This window comes from Crocodylus porosus, unplaced genomic scaffold (assembly GCF_001723895.1).
Source record: "Crocodylus porosus isolate Cpor-Errol unplaced genomic scaffold, CroPor_comp1, whole genome shotgun sequence".
Taxonomy (NCBI): Eukaryota; Metazoa; Chordata; order Crocodylia; family Crocodylidae; genus Crocodylus; species Crocodylus porosus.
The window spans coordinates 10548367-10565101 of NW_017728942.1; the positions used below are offsets into that span (position 1 = coordinate 10548367).

Consider the following 16735-nt stretch of genomic DNA (forward strand, 5'->3'; position numbering starts at 1 on the left):
CATGGGACCCTGCTGCACCCCCCTGCTGCGCCCCTGAAGGCTGCTGCACCCCCAGGGCTCCTATTGCACCCCCATGGGACCCTGCTGCACCCCCCGCTGCACCCCCCTGAGGCTGCTGCACCCCCAGAGCTCCTATTGCACCCACATGGGACCCTGCTGCACCCCCCCCAAGGCTCCTGCTGCACCTCCCATATGACCCCCTGCTGCACCCCCCGGCCCCGGGCCTCTACTGCAGCTCTCCCCACAACCCGACTCTGCCCCCTTGCAGGGCTCTCCCAAGGCTGGGCCCAGAGGCCACCAAGATGGGCAGGGCACACATCAGGAGCTAGGCGGGCAGGGCACTGCTTTGGCAGTGGTGTCTCCACCTGCCAGCCTTGTCTTCTGCTTCCCTGGAGCCCCCCTTGCAAGCTGTCCCGGCTGGGGCAGCCCAGCAGACTTGCATGGGGGCCGGTGGCTCAGCTTGCTGGTGAGAACGGCTTCCTGTGGAGCCAGGGGCAAGGCGCAAAGCAGGAAAAGGAAAAAGGCAGGGGGAGAAGAGTCCCAAAGTCACTTTTCCTCTTCCTTTTGGAAGCAAAGTGTGTTTTGATTAGCTCCGGGCAAGACTTCTCTCAAGATGGGTCTCTGGGACTTAGATCCAAGGTGCCGCATGCACCAGGTTCAAGAGAGCCATAGTTTGCAGTGCACGCCCCACTGGGGTTTTTCTTGGGGTGAACAGCTGAAGTTATGTATAGCATCCTAGAAACCAAAGGGACTCCAAACTTCATGGGGTGAGAGGGAGAAGGAGGAGAGACAGAGGAACTAGCTCCACTGGTGCCTGCATTTTAAAAGCTCAAACAGCACAGCTGAACACTGGCAATGTGGGCAGCTTTCCACCAAGCTGCAGGTCCTGGAATCATGTCATTGCCTGAGTCACAGCTTGCATTTAAAGTAAGTCCATAACCCTCATAAGTTGAAGGCTTAAAGAAAACGTGAACAGCAAAGGGCTGCAAAGCAGATGGCGAGTAGAAGGAATTCAAAACCTGGGAGCTACAGCTAAACAAGGGCACAAGAAGCCTGCCCAAGGAAAACTGCAGGGAAAGATGCCCATGGGGGGAAAGGATGTCTTTCCAGGGAATGTCTCACCAGGGGAAGTTGAATCTTGGGGAGTGAGGAGTTAAATGGAGATTCCCCCAAGCTACTCCTGAAGCTGCTACGTTTTGCCCGGCACATCCCTCTCTCAGGGGTTGGCTCTCTTTAAAAGCAGTTGCATTTTAAGCCAGTCTCTGGAGCGTGGCGGGACCGGACTCGTGAATGCTAGGAACTGGCGGTTGTGTCTCAAGGTGAAGCTAGTGCCTTTAGAAACGACACGTGAGCCCTCTAAAACCGTACTCTCCAGTCCACCAAACTGGGTTCAGTCCCAGCGATTTTTCACCGGGTGCTATAGCACTGCACAAAAGAAATGTCCCTACCTGTTTCATCCAACAGCTGGGCTCATCCTTACAGGTTCCCTGTGCTAAGGAAGGGTCTTTGGCTACGTGCAGCCCCGAGGGCGCCATCAGATCATCTGAAAGCTCACTTCTAATTCTGTGCTCCTATATATTACTACTGATTAATGCCCCTCAAAACTTGGGTGCCGACGTGGGTTGGCCAACTCTGTTTGAATCTATTCCGGGAGGTTTCATCACATGATGTAATGACACTAATGACTTCACGTCAGGAAGGCAAACGCACATGACTATTACACTTTAAAAGCCCGCTGGACAACTGTATAAATCTGATTCAATGTTTAATATTTATTTTAATGAATGCCCTGTCATTTATCTCCCGGGTGACTCTCAGCAGTCTCCTGGAGATTTATCTCTAATTCCTGGAGACTCCAGGGCAATCCTGGAGAGTTGGCAACCCTATGCCTGCACGGAGGATGAGCTCATTGGAAAAACTAACCCTAGGTGGGGCCAGATTTAGTGAAGTTGCTGAGGCACAGAGCTCCCACAAAGCCAGCAGTGCTGCAAGGGCCGGGTTGTGGAAGTGTGTTTTCGCTGCAGTGGACCCAGGTGAGGGCACTTGCAGGTGGGTGCTTGGTTTAGTGAAGTGCAACTACACTTGTGCATGCTACAGAGCTGCTCTGTGGCCGAACTGGTGTAGCACCATCCACGCGGAGTCTGCAGGAACCCAAGCCGGGCAATGGGAATTCTGGTTGTCTATCATGGAGCTTATCCTGGCACTAAATGTTTCTGCCCTAAAACTGTTTTGTGGTGTCTGGGGGCACGAACTGCACTGTCCTTCCTGAGTCCGCAAGTAGAAGCATTCCCAACTTGCCAGCCGAGCAGACCCCCCACAACCCACCCACGCACCCCTTGATCCTCCCTTCTGTCCATCCCATCCATTAGGGCAGGGGTGGGCAAAATGGGACCTGGGGGGCAGATGTGGCCATTTTATCCAGTCCATGGGGCACCTAAAAAAATTAGAAAATTAATATTTATCTGCCCTGAGCTGCCTGTCATGCGGTCCTCAATGGCTTGCTGAAACTCCCTCTGCCCAAAATAATTGCCCACCCCTGCATTAGGGGCATGGATCCAGGTCAGGAGAAAATCTTGTAGAAATCACTTCAGCCAAAGAGCTTCCTGTTCCCCTCCATTCTGAGGCCTCCAAGTGATGCTTTTTTACCTGCAGAATGGCAGTTTGCTGTTTGATTTTTACCAACAGGAAAACCAATGTTCTTTTATCCAGGACCACAGGCGTACACACTAGTGACCTTCTCTAAAGAAAGTGGCCACACATTCAACCTCACGGTGTGGCCATTACATAGGGAGAGAAGCATATGCTTTAAACCTCAGTGGGCCTATTTCTGCCACCAAGTCAAAACCAGAAAATTAAAATGCAGAATTGCAGACCGTGCTTGTATACTAAGCTCTGTTGCCTTTCTTTATTTGGTCATAGTTTATTAGGAGTTCAAAGGGCCTACAGAGCAGGCTTAGGAAATGCACTGCTATCATTGTTATTATTTGTGCCGTCCATCCTATTGCCTAAGTATTTTATCCTCCTGAATTTTCAAAGCGCTTCCTTGCTAACCTACATATATACATGCATGCACATACATACACATTGTATATAGATATATAGAGAGATATACATACATAATATATCTATATCTAGCTATCTAGATAGCTAGATATAGATAGATATAGATATATCTAGATAGATAGATACACACACACATTGGTGGCAGCATTCCCCGAAGTCAAGGATGACATCCGTCAGGTTTGATGGCACCTGAGGTGACTGAGGAGCCCGATTCTGGATGCACACGTTCTTCGGCAATGGGGGCATGTTTTTGCATGGAGGAGTGGGCTTCGCAGCCCTGGGCTGGTCTCCTTCTCCTTCCTCTGCTGCTGCCGTTCTGCCTTGGATTCAAGTCATCGGGCCTCAAAGTGGTGCACGCCTTGTTGGACCAGGTGGTGCCACGATAAACGGTCAGCAGCTTGCTCCTCCCAGCCACTGGTGTCAATGCCTCCGTGCTTGAGGGCGGCCTTGAGCGTATCTTTGTACCACTTCCTTTGGCCGCCCTTTGAGTGTTGGCCAACAGAGAGCTGGGAGAAGAAAATCTGGCGAGGGAGGTGGTTCTTGGACATCCAGACACAGCGGCCCATCCACTGGAGTTGATTTCTCAAGAGCAAGGCTGCAATGCTGGTGGCTGCAGCTTCATGGAGGACGATCACGCTGGTCCGGCAGTCCTCCCGTTGGATCCCCAGGTTTCGATGCAAGCACCGCTGGTGAAAGCCCTTGAGGGTCTTAATGTGGCATCAGCAGATGGTCCAGGTTTCATTGCGGTAGAGGAGGGTGGTCAGCACACCCGCCTTGTAAATGAGGACCTTCCTCGACTTCCAAAGGCCTCTGTTTTCAAAGACCAATAGCACTACTTTTCTAAAAAGAATAATACAGTCTTTTGGGCCATTAACTTGAGGACTCTCAGGGTGAAAGTTGATTTTTTATTTGATCCTATGACACATTCCTCCAGCATACAGGTGGTTCTTAAATGAAGGCAAACGTTGAGCACCCCTATGTATTGCTGTGATTGGCCCAAGAAAATACCAAAACAAATTGGTCCACATGAAATCTAGTTAAAAGATGTTATATTTCCCATATTTCTGCTTGATGGCATCTCAGCAGCCTGGAGATGAAAGCCTTTGTTTCATTGCACATCTCTTAGACCCCACTACTCCTACCCCCGACCCATGATCATAGCATTTGAACTAACAGTTTATGCATCATCCTTGAACTTTCAGGGTAATTCATTCTCCAAAAAAATGAGTGCGCTTTAATTCAAAGGTATTAAAGCAAACTAGTTTTTTTCCAGTTTAAAAATAGTTAATAGTTAAAGTGGGTTTGAATAACCATGAACACTAATGCCATGCATTAAAACTGTTTGGATTAAACAGCTCTGTAAACAACTAGGTGCATGTAAAGCTTAATTAGCCTCATATCAGAACAAACCTAGGAAACAACATTCAGAATTAGACCTCAGTCTTTTGATTAAAAACAGACGCAGGTACATTTTGTGAACTCCCTGCACACAACAGATATGCAAATATATATGCAAAATACATGTGGGCCTCTGCATGCATAATCGGTATGCACAGTTACCGGGACTGTCGCTACAACTGTACTAACTGACTATGCAAATGGTCTGTTGGAAACTGAAAGTGATTGTACATCCAGAAACAGGTTTTACATATGCAGTCAGTGGAACTGCAGCTATGTGCGTGTGAAACCTCATAACCTAGCCCGCAACGTTTAAAAAAACATATTCAGTGAGGCATAGAGGTTTAGCCACGTGACTTCCACGAAGGCAAAACGGTTCTGTGCAACCATGGCTGAGCCTGCACGCCACCACGACAATGTAGGGCAAAGAAACAAGCCTCGTTGAACCTTGTTACATGCCACTGGTTGGGCAAGCGAAAGGCTTGAATTCTGCAGGACTTGCTTATTCCCCCAGCTCTACCTGCTTGTGTTTCAAGCATTGCACCAGTGAGTCAAAGAGGACTCAGAGTGGGTGGGTACTTTACCAAATTGCTTGGTAAGGCTTCAAAAGTTTCAGTTCCTGCACAGGGTTTTGTAAGAACAAACACCCTGAAGCAATGAGTTACAAGGCAGTTTGCTCGTCTTTGGGCACGAGCCATAAAGACTTCCAATAACAGCCGCGCAAACAGTTTATCGTAACGCACCCGGCTCCTCTGGCACCAGAAGCTAAATCTAGTGCTGGGAGCAAATGACATATGAACAGGAAAAAGACATGGGTCTGTACGTGTCTGAAATCCCAGTTGCAGCATCCACTGCGATCCTGAAATAATACCACTTCCTCTTTCTCATCGGTGGCATCCTGAGCGATTTCCTGCCAGGGTTTTGTAAGAGCAGCAGCAAATAAAAGCAACCGTCTCTGAGACAAAGCCATGCTCTGCATTTGCTTAGGCCCTTTTCTTTACCATCTGGTTCAAAACCACAAGGTAAACAATCAGACATTTTCGAAGCCGTTTCCCTTGAAGTCAGGGTAGTTTATCTCAGTAGTCCAGATCTCTCCCCGCAATTTCTTTTTCTTGTATGACTACAGTCACTATAAACAGAGCACAAGCTCTCTAGCCAAAAAACACAATGTCCCTGTGGCAGCATATATGTAACAGCACACATATAGCTGTTAGCCAAAATGTTCCTGCACCCACCGCAGCTAATTTTCCAGCTGAAATAATTCAGTAAGTCTAATGACTTCAAACAAGTCCTATTTACATCTTCATGGGCTGGGTTTTCTTGCATGCACACCAGCCTCTGGCTTCTTCACTATTCAGTCCATCCAGGAAGCGCACACAGCAACTGCAGATGCTTCCTCAGCCTGACGAAGGGCGTTTATACCTGGCAGCTGGCAAAGAAGAATTGTTCCAACTATTTGAGTTGGTTTAATCAAAGAGATCACATTTACCCAAAGGGCCTCGTCCGCCTATGTCCTTAGACCACCACGGCTACAACCTGCGCCCGTTCAAACAAGATGGGTGTTTCCTACCATGGGATTGCCTTTCACCTTCGGCTGTTGTGAAGTCCCCCACACCAAAGTCACTGCCAACTGCAAATGAATACAGTGTAATTTTCCACACCCCATATAACTCTCCTACTACCGCAGATATGCAAGCCCTTGCTTCTTCAGGGTTTATAGCCAAAGTGAGAAGGGATGCTAAATGGCTTCTGGGGTTCAAGAAACTGAAATCTGCCTAGCTTGTCTGCTTTTGACTCCCAGACTCTCCCAAACAGGCTCCCTTAAACTCAGATTCTCTTTCATATTTAAATTGTCACCCATCTGCTGTGCATGGGGCTGCTCAGCGCACAGCTGAATTTAGCCCACTTAGCAGGGCTGTGCTGAGCCTTTTCTTGGAAGAACGAGATCTGTCCGCTCATGAGCCTGCCGCGGCATCTCCACCTGCCTTGCCACAGCTCGAGACAAGCAAAGCAATAATAGCAGGAAGAAGAATAGCCCCTACCCTACTACAGCCCTAATCCTTCTCCCATGCCCGTTTGCATGCATGTGAAATCAGGTGAAATTCCTCACTTGCACTTCAGTTTCTTGGCAGAGAGCAACCTAAAACGAGCCCCGCTGACCCCAGCGCGTCGGCTATGTGCTATTTAATAGCTCTGCTCTTTGAGTAGCGACTTAGTTTCCTGCCTGTTTAATTCAAAGCAAACTGTACTGGGTCTCTTTATCGACCATATTTCTTACTGAATCAGCCTGCAGCTCTGCAAGCAGGAGGGGAAGCCGGAGGGGTGTTAGCCGAGGCAGCGCTGTGGGGCCCCGAGCCAGGCTTGCTCCTGACCAACATTGTTTCCTGTGGTAAGGAGAGTTTCTGGTTACCGCAGACTGGCATGTATCAGTGCAGAAATCCTGGGCCCGGAGAAAGAAACGAGCACTGAGCAGCATTGCCTTGCTTAAGTGTCCCAGAGCTGTGTGAAACACACCGGTTTACGTTCGCACAGGTTGCTAAAAGCCTTTTGCACCACTGGCTCGCACGAGAGTTGATGCCGGCTCCTTCCTCCATCTCACTACTTCCCTTTATATGCTGCGTTCCCAGCAGCATCCACATTTTGCCTGCTTGTGGATAAAATCCCTGCCTGGAGTTGCCTTCCCACCCTGACATCCTGTACGGGTCCAGCTGGGCTCTGGACCAAATTAGACTAAACGTGACACCAGTTGTGCTCTGGCTTGACCATGAAGCGTTTGCACAAGCAGTACTTCACTTTGGGACGGGCTGGGTTCACAGCACCGTTCAAGAGCTGTCATTTTACTCCGAGGTTGGTGAAACAGCCCAGCTTTGAATGTCTTTGGTGGCGACAGCACATGAAACGTGACGACCTGGGGTTTAGAGCAGAGAGTCTCTGCACCAGCCTCCCCACCTGCTCCGCCAATGCTATGGATATCCATCAGCAATGACAAGTGGTTAACGCAGACACAGCCGCATTTTAATCCCAGCTCCATCCCTCGTCATCTCAAGCAAGTCAATTAACCTTTCTAGGCCTCTGTGAAATGGGGATCGTGACACCTGCCTACCTCACAGTGGTGTTTAAGGATCAATTAGTTAATGTTTGCGGACTGGGTTGAATGAACGCGGTGCTTTATGAGCGATAGATTTCTTCCCAGTTAACGTCCCTAAATTCGTAGCAGACCACAGTCCTTTCACCTTACAAAGGCTTCCCTTAGCGGCATGAAAGCCATCATCCTTAGCCAAGGAAGGATCTCAGAAGGACGTGAGCCTCGGGTGTGCTGCAAAGCTCCTTGGGCCTCCCATATATCCAAGCTGAGCACAGCCCCAGGCCCTTGAGGCCAGGACTGGTCTGAAAACATGCTTTTGATAGCACATTAGACTGCACTTAAAAACTGAGCTTCAAATAGTTGATGCTGGAAAACAATCGTCTGAGCATTTCTAAACAGCACCCTAAATAGGCTTTTAAGAGCCTCCAAGGAAAACAGGCATCAGGCGAGATGGCTTTCTATTAGCAAGGAGGAGGTTTCTGAGACATGCTTTGGATCAAAGCACTGGACATTTTACTCTGCAAGTGCCCACCACTAACTTAGAGCGGCCAACACCATGTCTGAATCTTCTCCCTGGGTTTGGAGGACAGCAATACAGCACTACACTAACAGCGATTGTGCAAAGATGTGTGCAAAGGAGGACTGGAGCTTTATTACCATGATTTATATTGCAGTGGGCCCCACCAGGATGCAGTTGACATGAGGGCTGCATTTCATTAAGTGCAGGGAAGTCACATGAAGAGAAGCAGTCCTTGTCACCAAGACCTTGGAGAAGACAGGCATAGGATAAGTGGGGAGACGGAGGCACAGGGAGGTGATGGGAAGATACTAGGGGCAAGGAGCAAATCAGCAGCAGACCCAGCTCTCCCGAAGGTCAGTGCTGTGTTCAATGGGCCATGCTAGGTGTCCCACTGATAGCTCTACATGGTACCAGCTAAGAAACTGGTGCCTGAGTCCTGCACTCAGCCTAACCCACCCTGGGCCGGACGGGACTTTCAGTCCCTTCCTCACATGCATAGGGTATCCCAAAGCACTCCAGCCCGTACACACTCTTACAGCTGTTTTCTCTTTCTTTAGACAGCATCAGACGGAGCGAGGATGACCGCAAAGGGCGCAGATGCTCACAAAAAGAAAATTCCCCCTGCCCCCAGGAAGAATTTGCTCCCATTTGATGCAACCGGCATGTCCCCGCAGCAGCGCTCGTGGTACCTGGCGTTCGTGGAGCCCACCGAGGAAATAGTGAAATCCATACTGGCCTCTCCTGTCACTGCAATGGAGAAAATGGCCCCAGAGTACATCAAGCGTAGCGGCGACGTAGAGCAAAAAAAGCAGGCCAGGGTCATCGGACTGCTCAAGGCCGCAGAGGCCAGGAACCGCCTCCGAAACCTGAGGCTCCGGTTTCAGGACTTGAGAGTAAGTTCACTTCAGGGCATTCACCATCCGAGCTGGCTGGACTGGGATGCCACAGCTCCCTTCTGCACCCTACACCAACTTGGCCCATTGCATAGGGGTGGAAGGGACCTCAGGAAGTCACATCTAGTCCAACCCCCCACTCTCTACTGTAGCGCTCTGACTGTGCCTATGCGCCCATTCCCCCCCCCCGGTCATCCCTGCATTATCCCATTAGATTCAAGAAAAGGAATCCGTGCATTTAGGACCCATTGGCAAAACAAAAAAGTCCAAATCCTTTTGCTAAATGTTGGCTAGGAGCTGCACCGTTGCGTGCATGTGCACTGGTGTGTCTAACGTTAAAAGACAGCTACCCCAGCGGTGTGTGTGGCTGTCAAAGCGGTACGTGCAAATCACCCGTGATGGATCCATAGCTGGCAATTTGCTTCTGCAATTACTACAGCTTAGTGCACGCAGAGGTGGTAATTGGCTGCACAAATCTTTTGGAACCCTCTTGCTAATTCTCATCAGAGGATTCGAATCCTGGAAGGAGGAAAGGATGTGCGTTTCTCTGCATTACCCAATTCGGGGTGAAAAACATCACGTCTCTAAGGACGGGTTCTCATAGTGCTGAAAATCATGAGGGCTTCAGGCTCCTGGATCCCTTAAACGCTTAGCAAACCCCATCCTAAAACCCTGTCATACCTGCCGGCACGTTTCTTCTCATGGCATTTACTACAGTAGCCCTTCCTGCTTACGGCTGCCGACGGGAGTTTCTCTGCTCATTCCCTGGGAGAAAAGCGACTCTGGAAAAGTTACTTATTTTAGACCCTACAGCTTCAAGGGAGATATTTTTCCCTAATCCCAAACTAAATGATATCATACTTGGCTAGGCCTGTAACCATGGCACTGGAGTTATTTATGACTCTGGGATTAATGCTATAGTTAGCAACCTTGGAACAGGGTTTCTTCTATGCTACTGTCCAACTGCTTCCCACCCCCAGCCCAGGGCTACTCAGGAAAGCAGGACAGCGCGTCTCCAGGGGGTCTTGAACTTGCAGTAAACAGCATCAGCCTCTGCTGGTTTCCAGTGCCTGTGTACAGAGGCACATCTTCTAGCGCAACAAAGGCCTTGGCACTGAGTCTGATGGATCTAATGTTGTTGGGCAGCTTGTTTTTTGTTGAATTTTTTTTTAAGTGACTGTTAGTGGCCATGAGTGGGCCTGGATTAGTGGTTCAGCTTCCCCACACGCCGCTTCCCGGCCCTGACCTCAGGAGACCAGCTCCCGGGCAGAAAGTGGAGTTCAGTCTTTGTGTTTTGGACACGCTGCTAAGGCTGCTTCAAGGGAGTCTCTTGGTAGTGATGGCTTGTCTGGGAACTAGACTGACAGTCCCCATACAGAGCCCTCAGTGGAGATGCCAAAGGGACCCCAGCCAAGCAGACAAGAGCAGAGGCTGATGAGAAAGCCGCTTGATGCTAAATCCAACGTTGGACGTGTGCTCATGATGCCACGGTGCTAAATGCAACATTGGATGTGTGCTCACAATGCTGCATGATGCTAAATCCAAAATTGGACGTGTTTTCACAATGTCGCATGATGCTAAATCCAACAGTGGATGTGTGCTCATGATGCTAAAGCCAATGTTGGACATATGCTCACAATGCCGCATGATGCTAAATCCAACATGTGATGGGTGCTCATGATGTCAGTGATGCTAAATCCAACAGTGGATGTGTGCTCATGATGCTAAATCCAACACTGGACGTGTTTTTACGATGTCACATGAAGGTAATTCTAACAGTGGATGTGTGCTGACGATGCCGTGTGATGCTAAATCCAACGTTGGACGTGTGCTCACAATGTCACATGATGCTAAATCCAATGTTGGATGTGTGCTACAAGTGTTAGTGAAGTGTCAGGTCTCTCCCTTCTCCCTCAGTCATCTCTAAGGCTTGAAGCCACAGAGCAAGGCTGGGATGATCTAGTTGGGGCTGGTCTTGCTTTGAGCAGGGCATGGGATTAAATGTCCTCCTGAGGCCCCTTCCAACCTAACTTTGCAATGACATTTTCTGTGATGCTATGAAAAGCAGGAAAAGGCCAGCCAAAAAGACATTTAAAATAGAATGAGAACAGAGAGAACCCAAAGTGAAAACACAGAGGCAAGGACAAGCAAACGAGAGCAAGGAGGACAGAAACTAGACAGGACGAGGGTAACACCACGGGCCACCAGACCAGAGCACTGATTCAAGGTGCCCGAAGGCTGCCTGTCCGTCTGAAGAGATGGTTCGAGCAGTCCGAGGGATCGAGTGGTTGGAGGACACGTTTGGGATAGCAGTGGGATTGTCTGGCCGTGGGAGGTGACTTTCCCTTCCCCGCATCACTTGCATGCTCTCACTCCAGGTAAAATGCCATCATGTCAGTTCAATTCCAGAGCACGGGTCAACTCATTCAGGCCTAAAAGGCCTCAAACCCAACCTGCACAGCAGACAGGTCCTGCAACCCCATTCGGTTCCCTGACCCCAGGAATAACATCAGACTCTGCCTGATTAATTTAAAGAACAGCGGGACCAACGGACAGGGGAGGGATAGTGCAACTCCTGTTGGGAAAAGAGCAGGAAGGGGCTTGCACTGGGGACGTGCTAGACCCACCTTGCTACAACCAACACAATTGCGTACATCCTCGTTTTGCCTTGCTTTGTTTTTTTGAACACAGGCGCAGGAGATCAATCACCTGATATCCTGCCAGAAAACCGCCCGCGGGGCACTGAGGCTGGAGGCGTTTCTCCCGCCCCGCAAGAACATGCAGAAACTCGCCGATTGCTTGGACACGGTTCAGGTATGTCCAGGCGTGTGCCAGCACCTCCACTATTGTATCTCTCCATTTCTAATTGAAGGGGTGGAGACTTATCTGGCAAGTTCCTCTCCAAATACCTCTGGGCAACTGAATTGAAGATTGTAAGTAGGAAGAACCAGAGGGCTTGATGCAAGATTTAGCTAAGCATCAGGCCTAATGGGTTATATTGGTCCAGGGCAGGGAATCTGCTCCCAGCTTTGTCCCCGACTCACTTGGTGACCTTGGGCCCATCACTTAACCTGTCTTTGCTGCAGGTTGTTGTGTTACCTATGGCACGTCCGTGTGCTTCACCATCCACATCTTTCCCATGAAGCATGAGAATCACAGTATCATAGAAAATGGGGGTTGGTAGGGACCTCGAGAGGTCACATCTAGTGCAGCCTCCTGCTCCAAGCAGGATCAGCCCCAACTGCATCATCCCAGCCAAAGCTTTGTCTACCCAGGTCTTAAAAACCTCCAAGGATGGAGAATCTACCACCCCTCTGGCTAGCCTGTCCCAGTGCTTTACTACCCTCCTAGTGAAAAAGTTTTTCCTAATATCCAACCTCAACTTCCCTTGCTGCCACTTGAGCCCATTGCTCCTTCTGTCATCTGCCCCCACTGAGAGCAGTCCAGCTCCATCCTTTTTGCAGCCCCCTTGCAGGGAGCTGAAGGCTGCTATCAAATCCCCCCTCGGTCTTCTCTTCTCCAGACTAAATAAACCCAGTTCCCTCAGTCTCGCCTCACCAGGCATGTGCCCCAGACCCCCAAACCATTCCCACAGCCCTCTGCTGGACTCTCTCTCAAACTTGTCCACCTACTTTCTGTAGTGGGGGCCCACAACTGGACACAGGACTCCAAACGTGGCCTCCCCAGTGCTGAATAGAGGGGAAGAATCACTTCCTTCGATCTGCTGGCAATGCTCCTCCCAATGCAACCCAGGATGCCAGTAGCCTTCCTGGCGACAAGGGTACGTTGCCGGCTCATTCAGCTTATTTTCCACTTTAACCCCCAGGTCCTTTTCTGCAGAGCTGCTGCTTAGCCAGTTGGCAAGCCATAAAGCTGTGGTGTCCTATGGTCTTTCGACACTAAGGCTCCCCAGAAACTTCCCACAAGGCTCTCCCCCATCTCTCAGGCACTAGGTTTTTAACATGCAAAACCACTTACTCCCCTGAACAGTCAACACCCCCCTAGCAGTGACTGCAGCATAGCTGGTGTACAGTATATGGCTAGTGAGACAAGGTTCTTTGGGTAGATGTGAGCTCTTTTATTAGACCGCCTAAATAGTTGGGAAAATTGTTCTTTGCAAGCTTTTGGGCACAAACACCCTTCTCCAGGCATAGGGAGAGTCTGTTCAACAGTCCTATGGCTAGGGCGGCATTTGGGAGCCTCTTGGCAGAGAAAAGTACCATTAACATCACTGTTCCCAGAGCGAGGGTGCCCAGTATGGCTCAAATGAGCTAGCAGATTAATCCATGATAAAGCATCTCTTCCAATTCCCCACCTAATTATGGCAGCAGAAGCAAGGAGGCCCTGCATGAAGCCTCTTTGCTGCTAGCAGCCTGTTCCTTCCTCCTTATTCAAGACCATTTCCTTGACAGTGACAGCTAGCATACAAGGCTGTGAGGCTGGGCTCCTCCGACTTCCCTGCCTGGGCTCCCTCCCCCTCCGCCAGCATTTGTAAACACGTCTTTCTGCTTCACTCCTGACTGCCGGGAGCAGATTCCTGAGATGCAGATACAGGCGAAGCCTTGGAGCACCGGGGAAGGCAGATAGGCTCCCAGCTGTAACAAGATGCAACTGGATTACTGTGCAGACAGCATGCAAACACTGGGGAATGGCGCTACTAGCAAAGCAGCCCCTTGCCTTTTCAGGCACCGGTACCAATTTCTCCATCTCAGGCCGTCTCAGTGGTCCCAAGGGGCTCTTCCCTCCTCCGATTCATTTGCAAGCAGTGCCCTGCAGTGTACAGTGCAAGCTCTGTAGGGTTCACACCTCAAGTGATGCACAAAAAGGGTCTCTAGAAATGGTCCTTCCAGACGTGGGATGAGGCACGGTGGAGAAAGAGAGAGAGGAAGCGCTCATCTCCGCTGTGCTCGGCTTTGGTGCATAAGGCAATGTGTAGGGCTGCCACTGTGACATCTTCCCCCCATGCTACCAGCATTACCAAGCGAAGCAGAGTGATGTCCCATGGTTACGTCTACATTCAGCTGCCGTCAGTGTGGGCACCTCTATAGCTCCAGCTGTGCTGCCAGGGGTGACATGCACACTGGAAAGGCACCAGCTGCTGAACGGACCATGCCAGATGTGCAACTCCTCTCCGTGCCCCGCACCAGTCACCGGGGTGGTAGCAAGAGCCCCAGTGTGCTCAGCACAGGTGGAATAACAGCCAGCAGAAAGGAGGGCTCTGCTACTGGAGAGGGGCTTGGCGTACACATTCAAAGCTTTGCTGGCAAACCTGGATTTCCGCCAGCCGAACTTTGCCATGGAGTCTCAGCCTGCGGCCATTTTCATTTCTTCCCCCGCAACTAACCTCTCCCTTGCTTGCAAATGGGACGGGTGGGACCCCAACGGTTCTGCAGGAAGCACCATGCTGTGGTGCCACCTGTTTTTGCTTGTTCTCTTTGTTTTGCAGAGAAGCAGGGTGGAGGAAATACTAGAAGATAAAACTGGGGAAATATTCATTCGCAGACCTTGAAACTTGGAAGGACCGCGTGAGGAGGTGGCTGAGCAGGGAACGGGCCCTGAAGGGGGGAAGCAGTCATCTCAGCTGCTGGTAATTGCTACCTAATAAACTATTTTGGTTTCTTCTCATGTGCATCCAAAACATGCAACGTGTGGCGTGCTTGGGAACGAGGGGGTTCAGCGCCAGAGGCCGGTTTCCAGGCTCTTTTCGCACAGGTGTCAATCCAAACCTATCCCGCTGAATTTGATCCGGCTGTGTGCGGGTGTCGCTGAGGTTAGACCCCGACACTGTGACTTCCCCTGCCCTGAGGTGCTCACATGAGCAGTTGCAACAGGAGACCCTTTAGTGTGAAGCTAAGTGCTGCTTGACGCACTGATTCGCCACTTTTCCTGCTCCTGGGTGAGAAACCTCAAAACCACATGCAGCCATTTCATGCAACAGCCGCTGGGCTTCGTCGTCATACGTGTACAACATCGTACAACTTCGTGCCACACCGCTGCTGGCTCTCCCTGCTGGACTTGACCTTGCCCTCAGCCTCCCTGGCCAGTAGAAGGGACAAGACTCGTAGGTATGCTTAGATCTCTCCCCAGAACGCCCTGTAGAAATCAGTATTTCAAATAAAAGATGAGAGAGACAACAAAAGCATTGTGGCTTTATTCTTATTGCTCCTTTTGAGAAGGCTCCTGCGAGCTTAGGAGCATCTTGCTGCCTCCATCATACTTGCCACCCGCAAGAGTTGGGGCATTTGAGGAAACAGTGGATTTAGTGACATGATCAGAGCAAGGGAAATAATGGGGAGAGATTGCCTTTTTTATTGAAATAGGGCTGAAAACAAAATGAAAGTGCATTGTGACAAAGCTGTGCTTCAACTGGCTTGTGCAACCAGCATTACTTTTCCCTCCCTGCTTGCACCAAAGATTTCCTTCCCTTGACATGCGTCATGAGTTCCCCTCCCTAACCCCAGGGAAGACATTCACTGCCCCAGAGAGATCCCCCACCACATCCCAGCTCCCAGTTGCTCCCTACAGCCCCACTGGGGCCACTTGGAGGCACTTGGACAGAGACTGGACCAAAAACATGCTGCTGTCTGGGTGATGAGACTCCCTGCGTTGGTCTTCAGATATGCCACTGTCAGGGTGTGTTGGCCACCAAGGTGGCCCATCACAGCTGAATTTAGGCCAAATTGATCTTTATTGAGCAAAGTCCAATAAGCCACCTTTCCCAAAAAGGCATGGTGGCTTACTAGCCCCAAAATGAATGGGTCTACCATCCCCATCCTCAGCTTTGTCACTGCCCATGGACCTGACTTCCAGCTCCTCTGCAGCTTTGTACGCAGCACTGGAAGAGTTCGCTATTCGGCTACCACTGGCAGTAAAAGCCATCACAGCCTGAAAAATAACACCGGGACGTGAGACGGCCTTTCTCCTATCTGTATTCCTGACGTCCACTGCCCAGTGCTATTTCCAGCTGATTTGCGTTTTGCAAACAGCCTATCATTTTGGTAACTCCTCAATCTGGATGGCAATTCTTCGGCAAGTGACACTGTAGTAGTAATTCCTGTGAGATCGTATGGCGGTGTTGGTTGTGTTAGTGCTCACAAAGACCATAAACTTCAGTTGTATCTGCTAGGGGGATGTTCCTGCAATGCCACATGCAGGATTTGAGGGCCACAGCCTCATGCTATGTTCTTAGCCTCCTTGTTCATATGCCAATGACCAGTCTTTCTTTCCAGGACTTTTACTACACCTATTTTTTTTGCGAGGCTCAGTCAGCATTGGAAGGGAAAAAAATTGTTTAGTGCTTGCAAAGCTCTGCTAGACATAATAGAGAGGCCTCTGGGGACAGATTTATCCTGCCTTTAGCTAGGCAACCACCCTGTTTAATCCCCTCCGCACTATCACTGCTTTGAGATCCACACTCCAGATCCTCCAGCTGTTCCTTTCTTTACAAGTCTGAGGGCCTGAGGATAAATCCTGGACCAGTAGTTAGTGTCATTCATCCTGGGAAAAGGGGTGAATTGCCCTCCTCTATTCAAAGGAGGCTAAAAATAGGGATGAAACTGGAGTGAAAAATGGGTGAACTCATCAAATATCCCAGCCAGTAGTATCACACCTTTGGGAGCAGATCCCAAACACAGAAACAGGGTAGCGAGTCTGGATTTTACTCTACCATCTAAAGCCGCTGATAAAAATCAGCACTGTTGCTTCCATTTGGGTTGCATTCATGTATGGTGATTACCAGCAGAAGGCCAAATCCGAAAGCCTTGGCTGCATTTTTCA

General features: G+C 50.0%; 1 protein-coding gene across 1 annotated transcript in view; it reads left to right on the top strand.

Annotated features, from left to right (window-relative positions):
• Positions 1-14584, top strand: part of LKAAEAR1 (LKAAEAR motif containing 1) — a 14971-nt gene extending 387 nt beyond the window's left edge. The window contains exons 2-4 of the mRNA XM_019548276.1: positions 8624-8959; positions 11651-11773; positions 14406-14584. Of these exons, the coding sequence (XP_019403821.1) occupies positions 8624-8959; positions 11651-11773; positions 14406-14468 (522 nt within the window). The 3' untranslated portion in view covers positions 14469-14584. The remainder of the gene's footprint in view (positions 1-8623; positions 8960-11650; positions 11774-14405) is intronic.
• The last annotated feature ends 2151 nt before the right edge of the window (positions 14585-16735 follow it).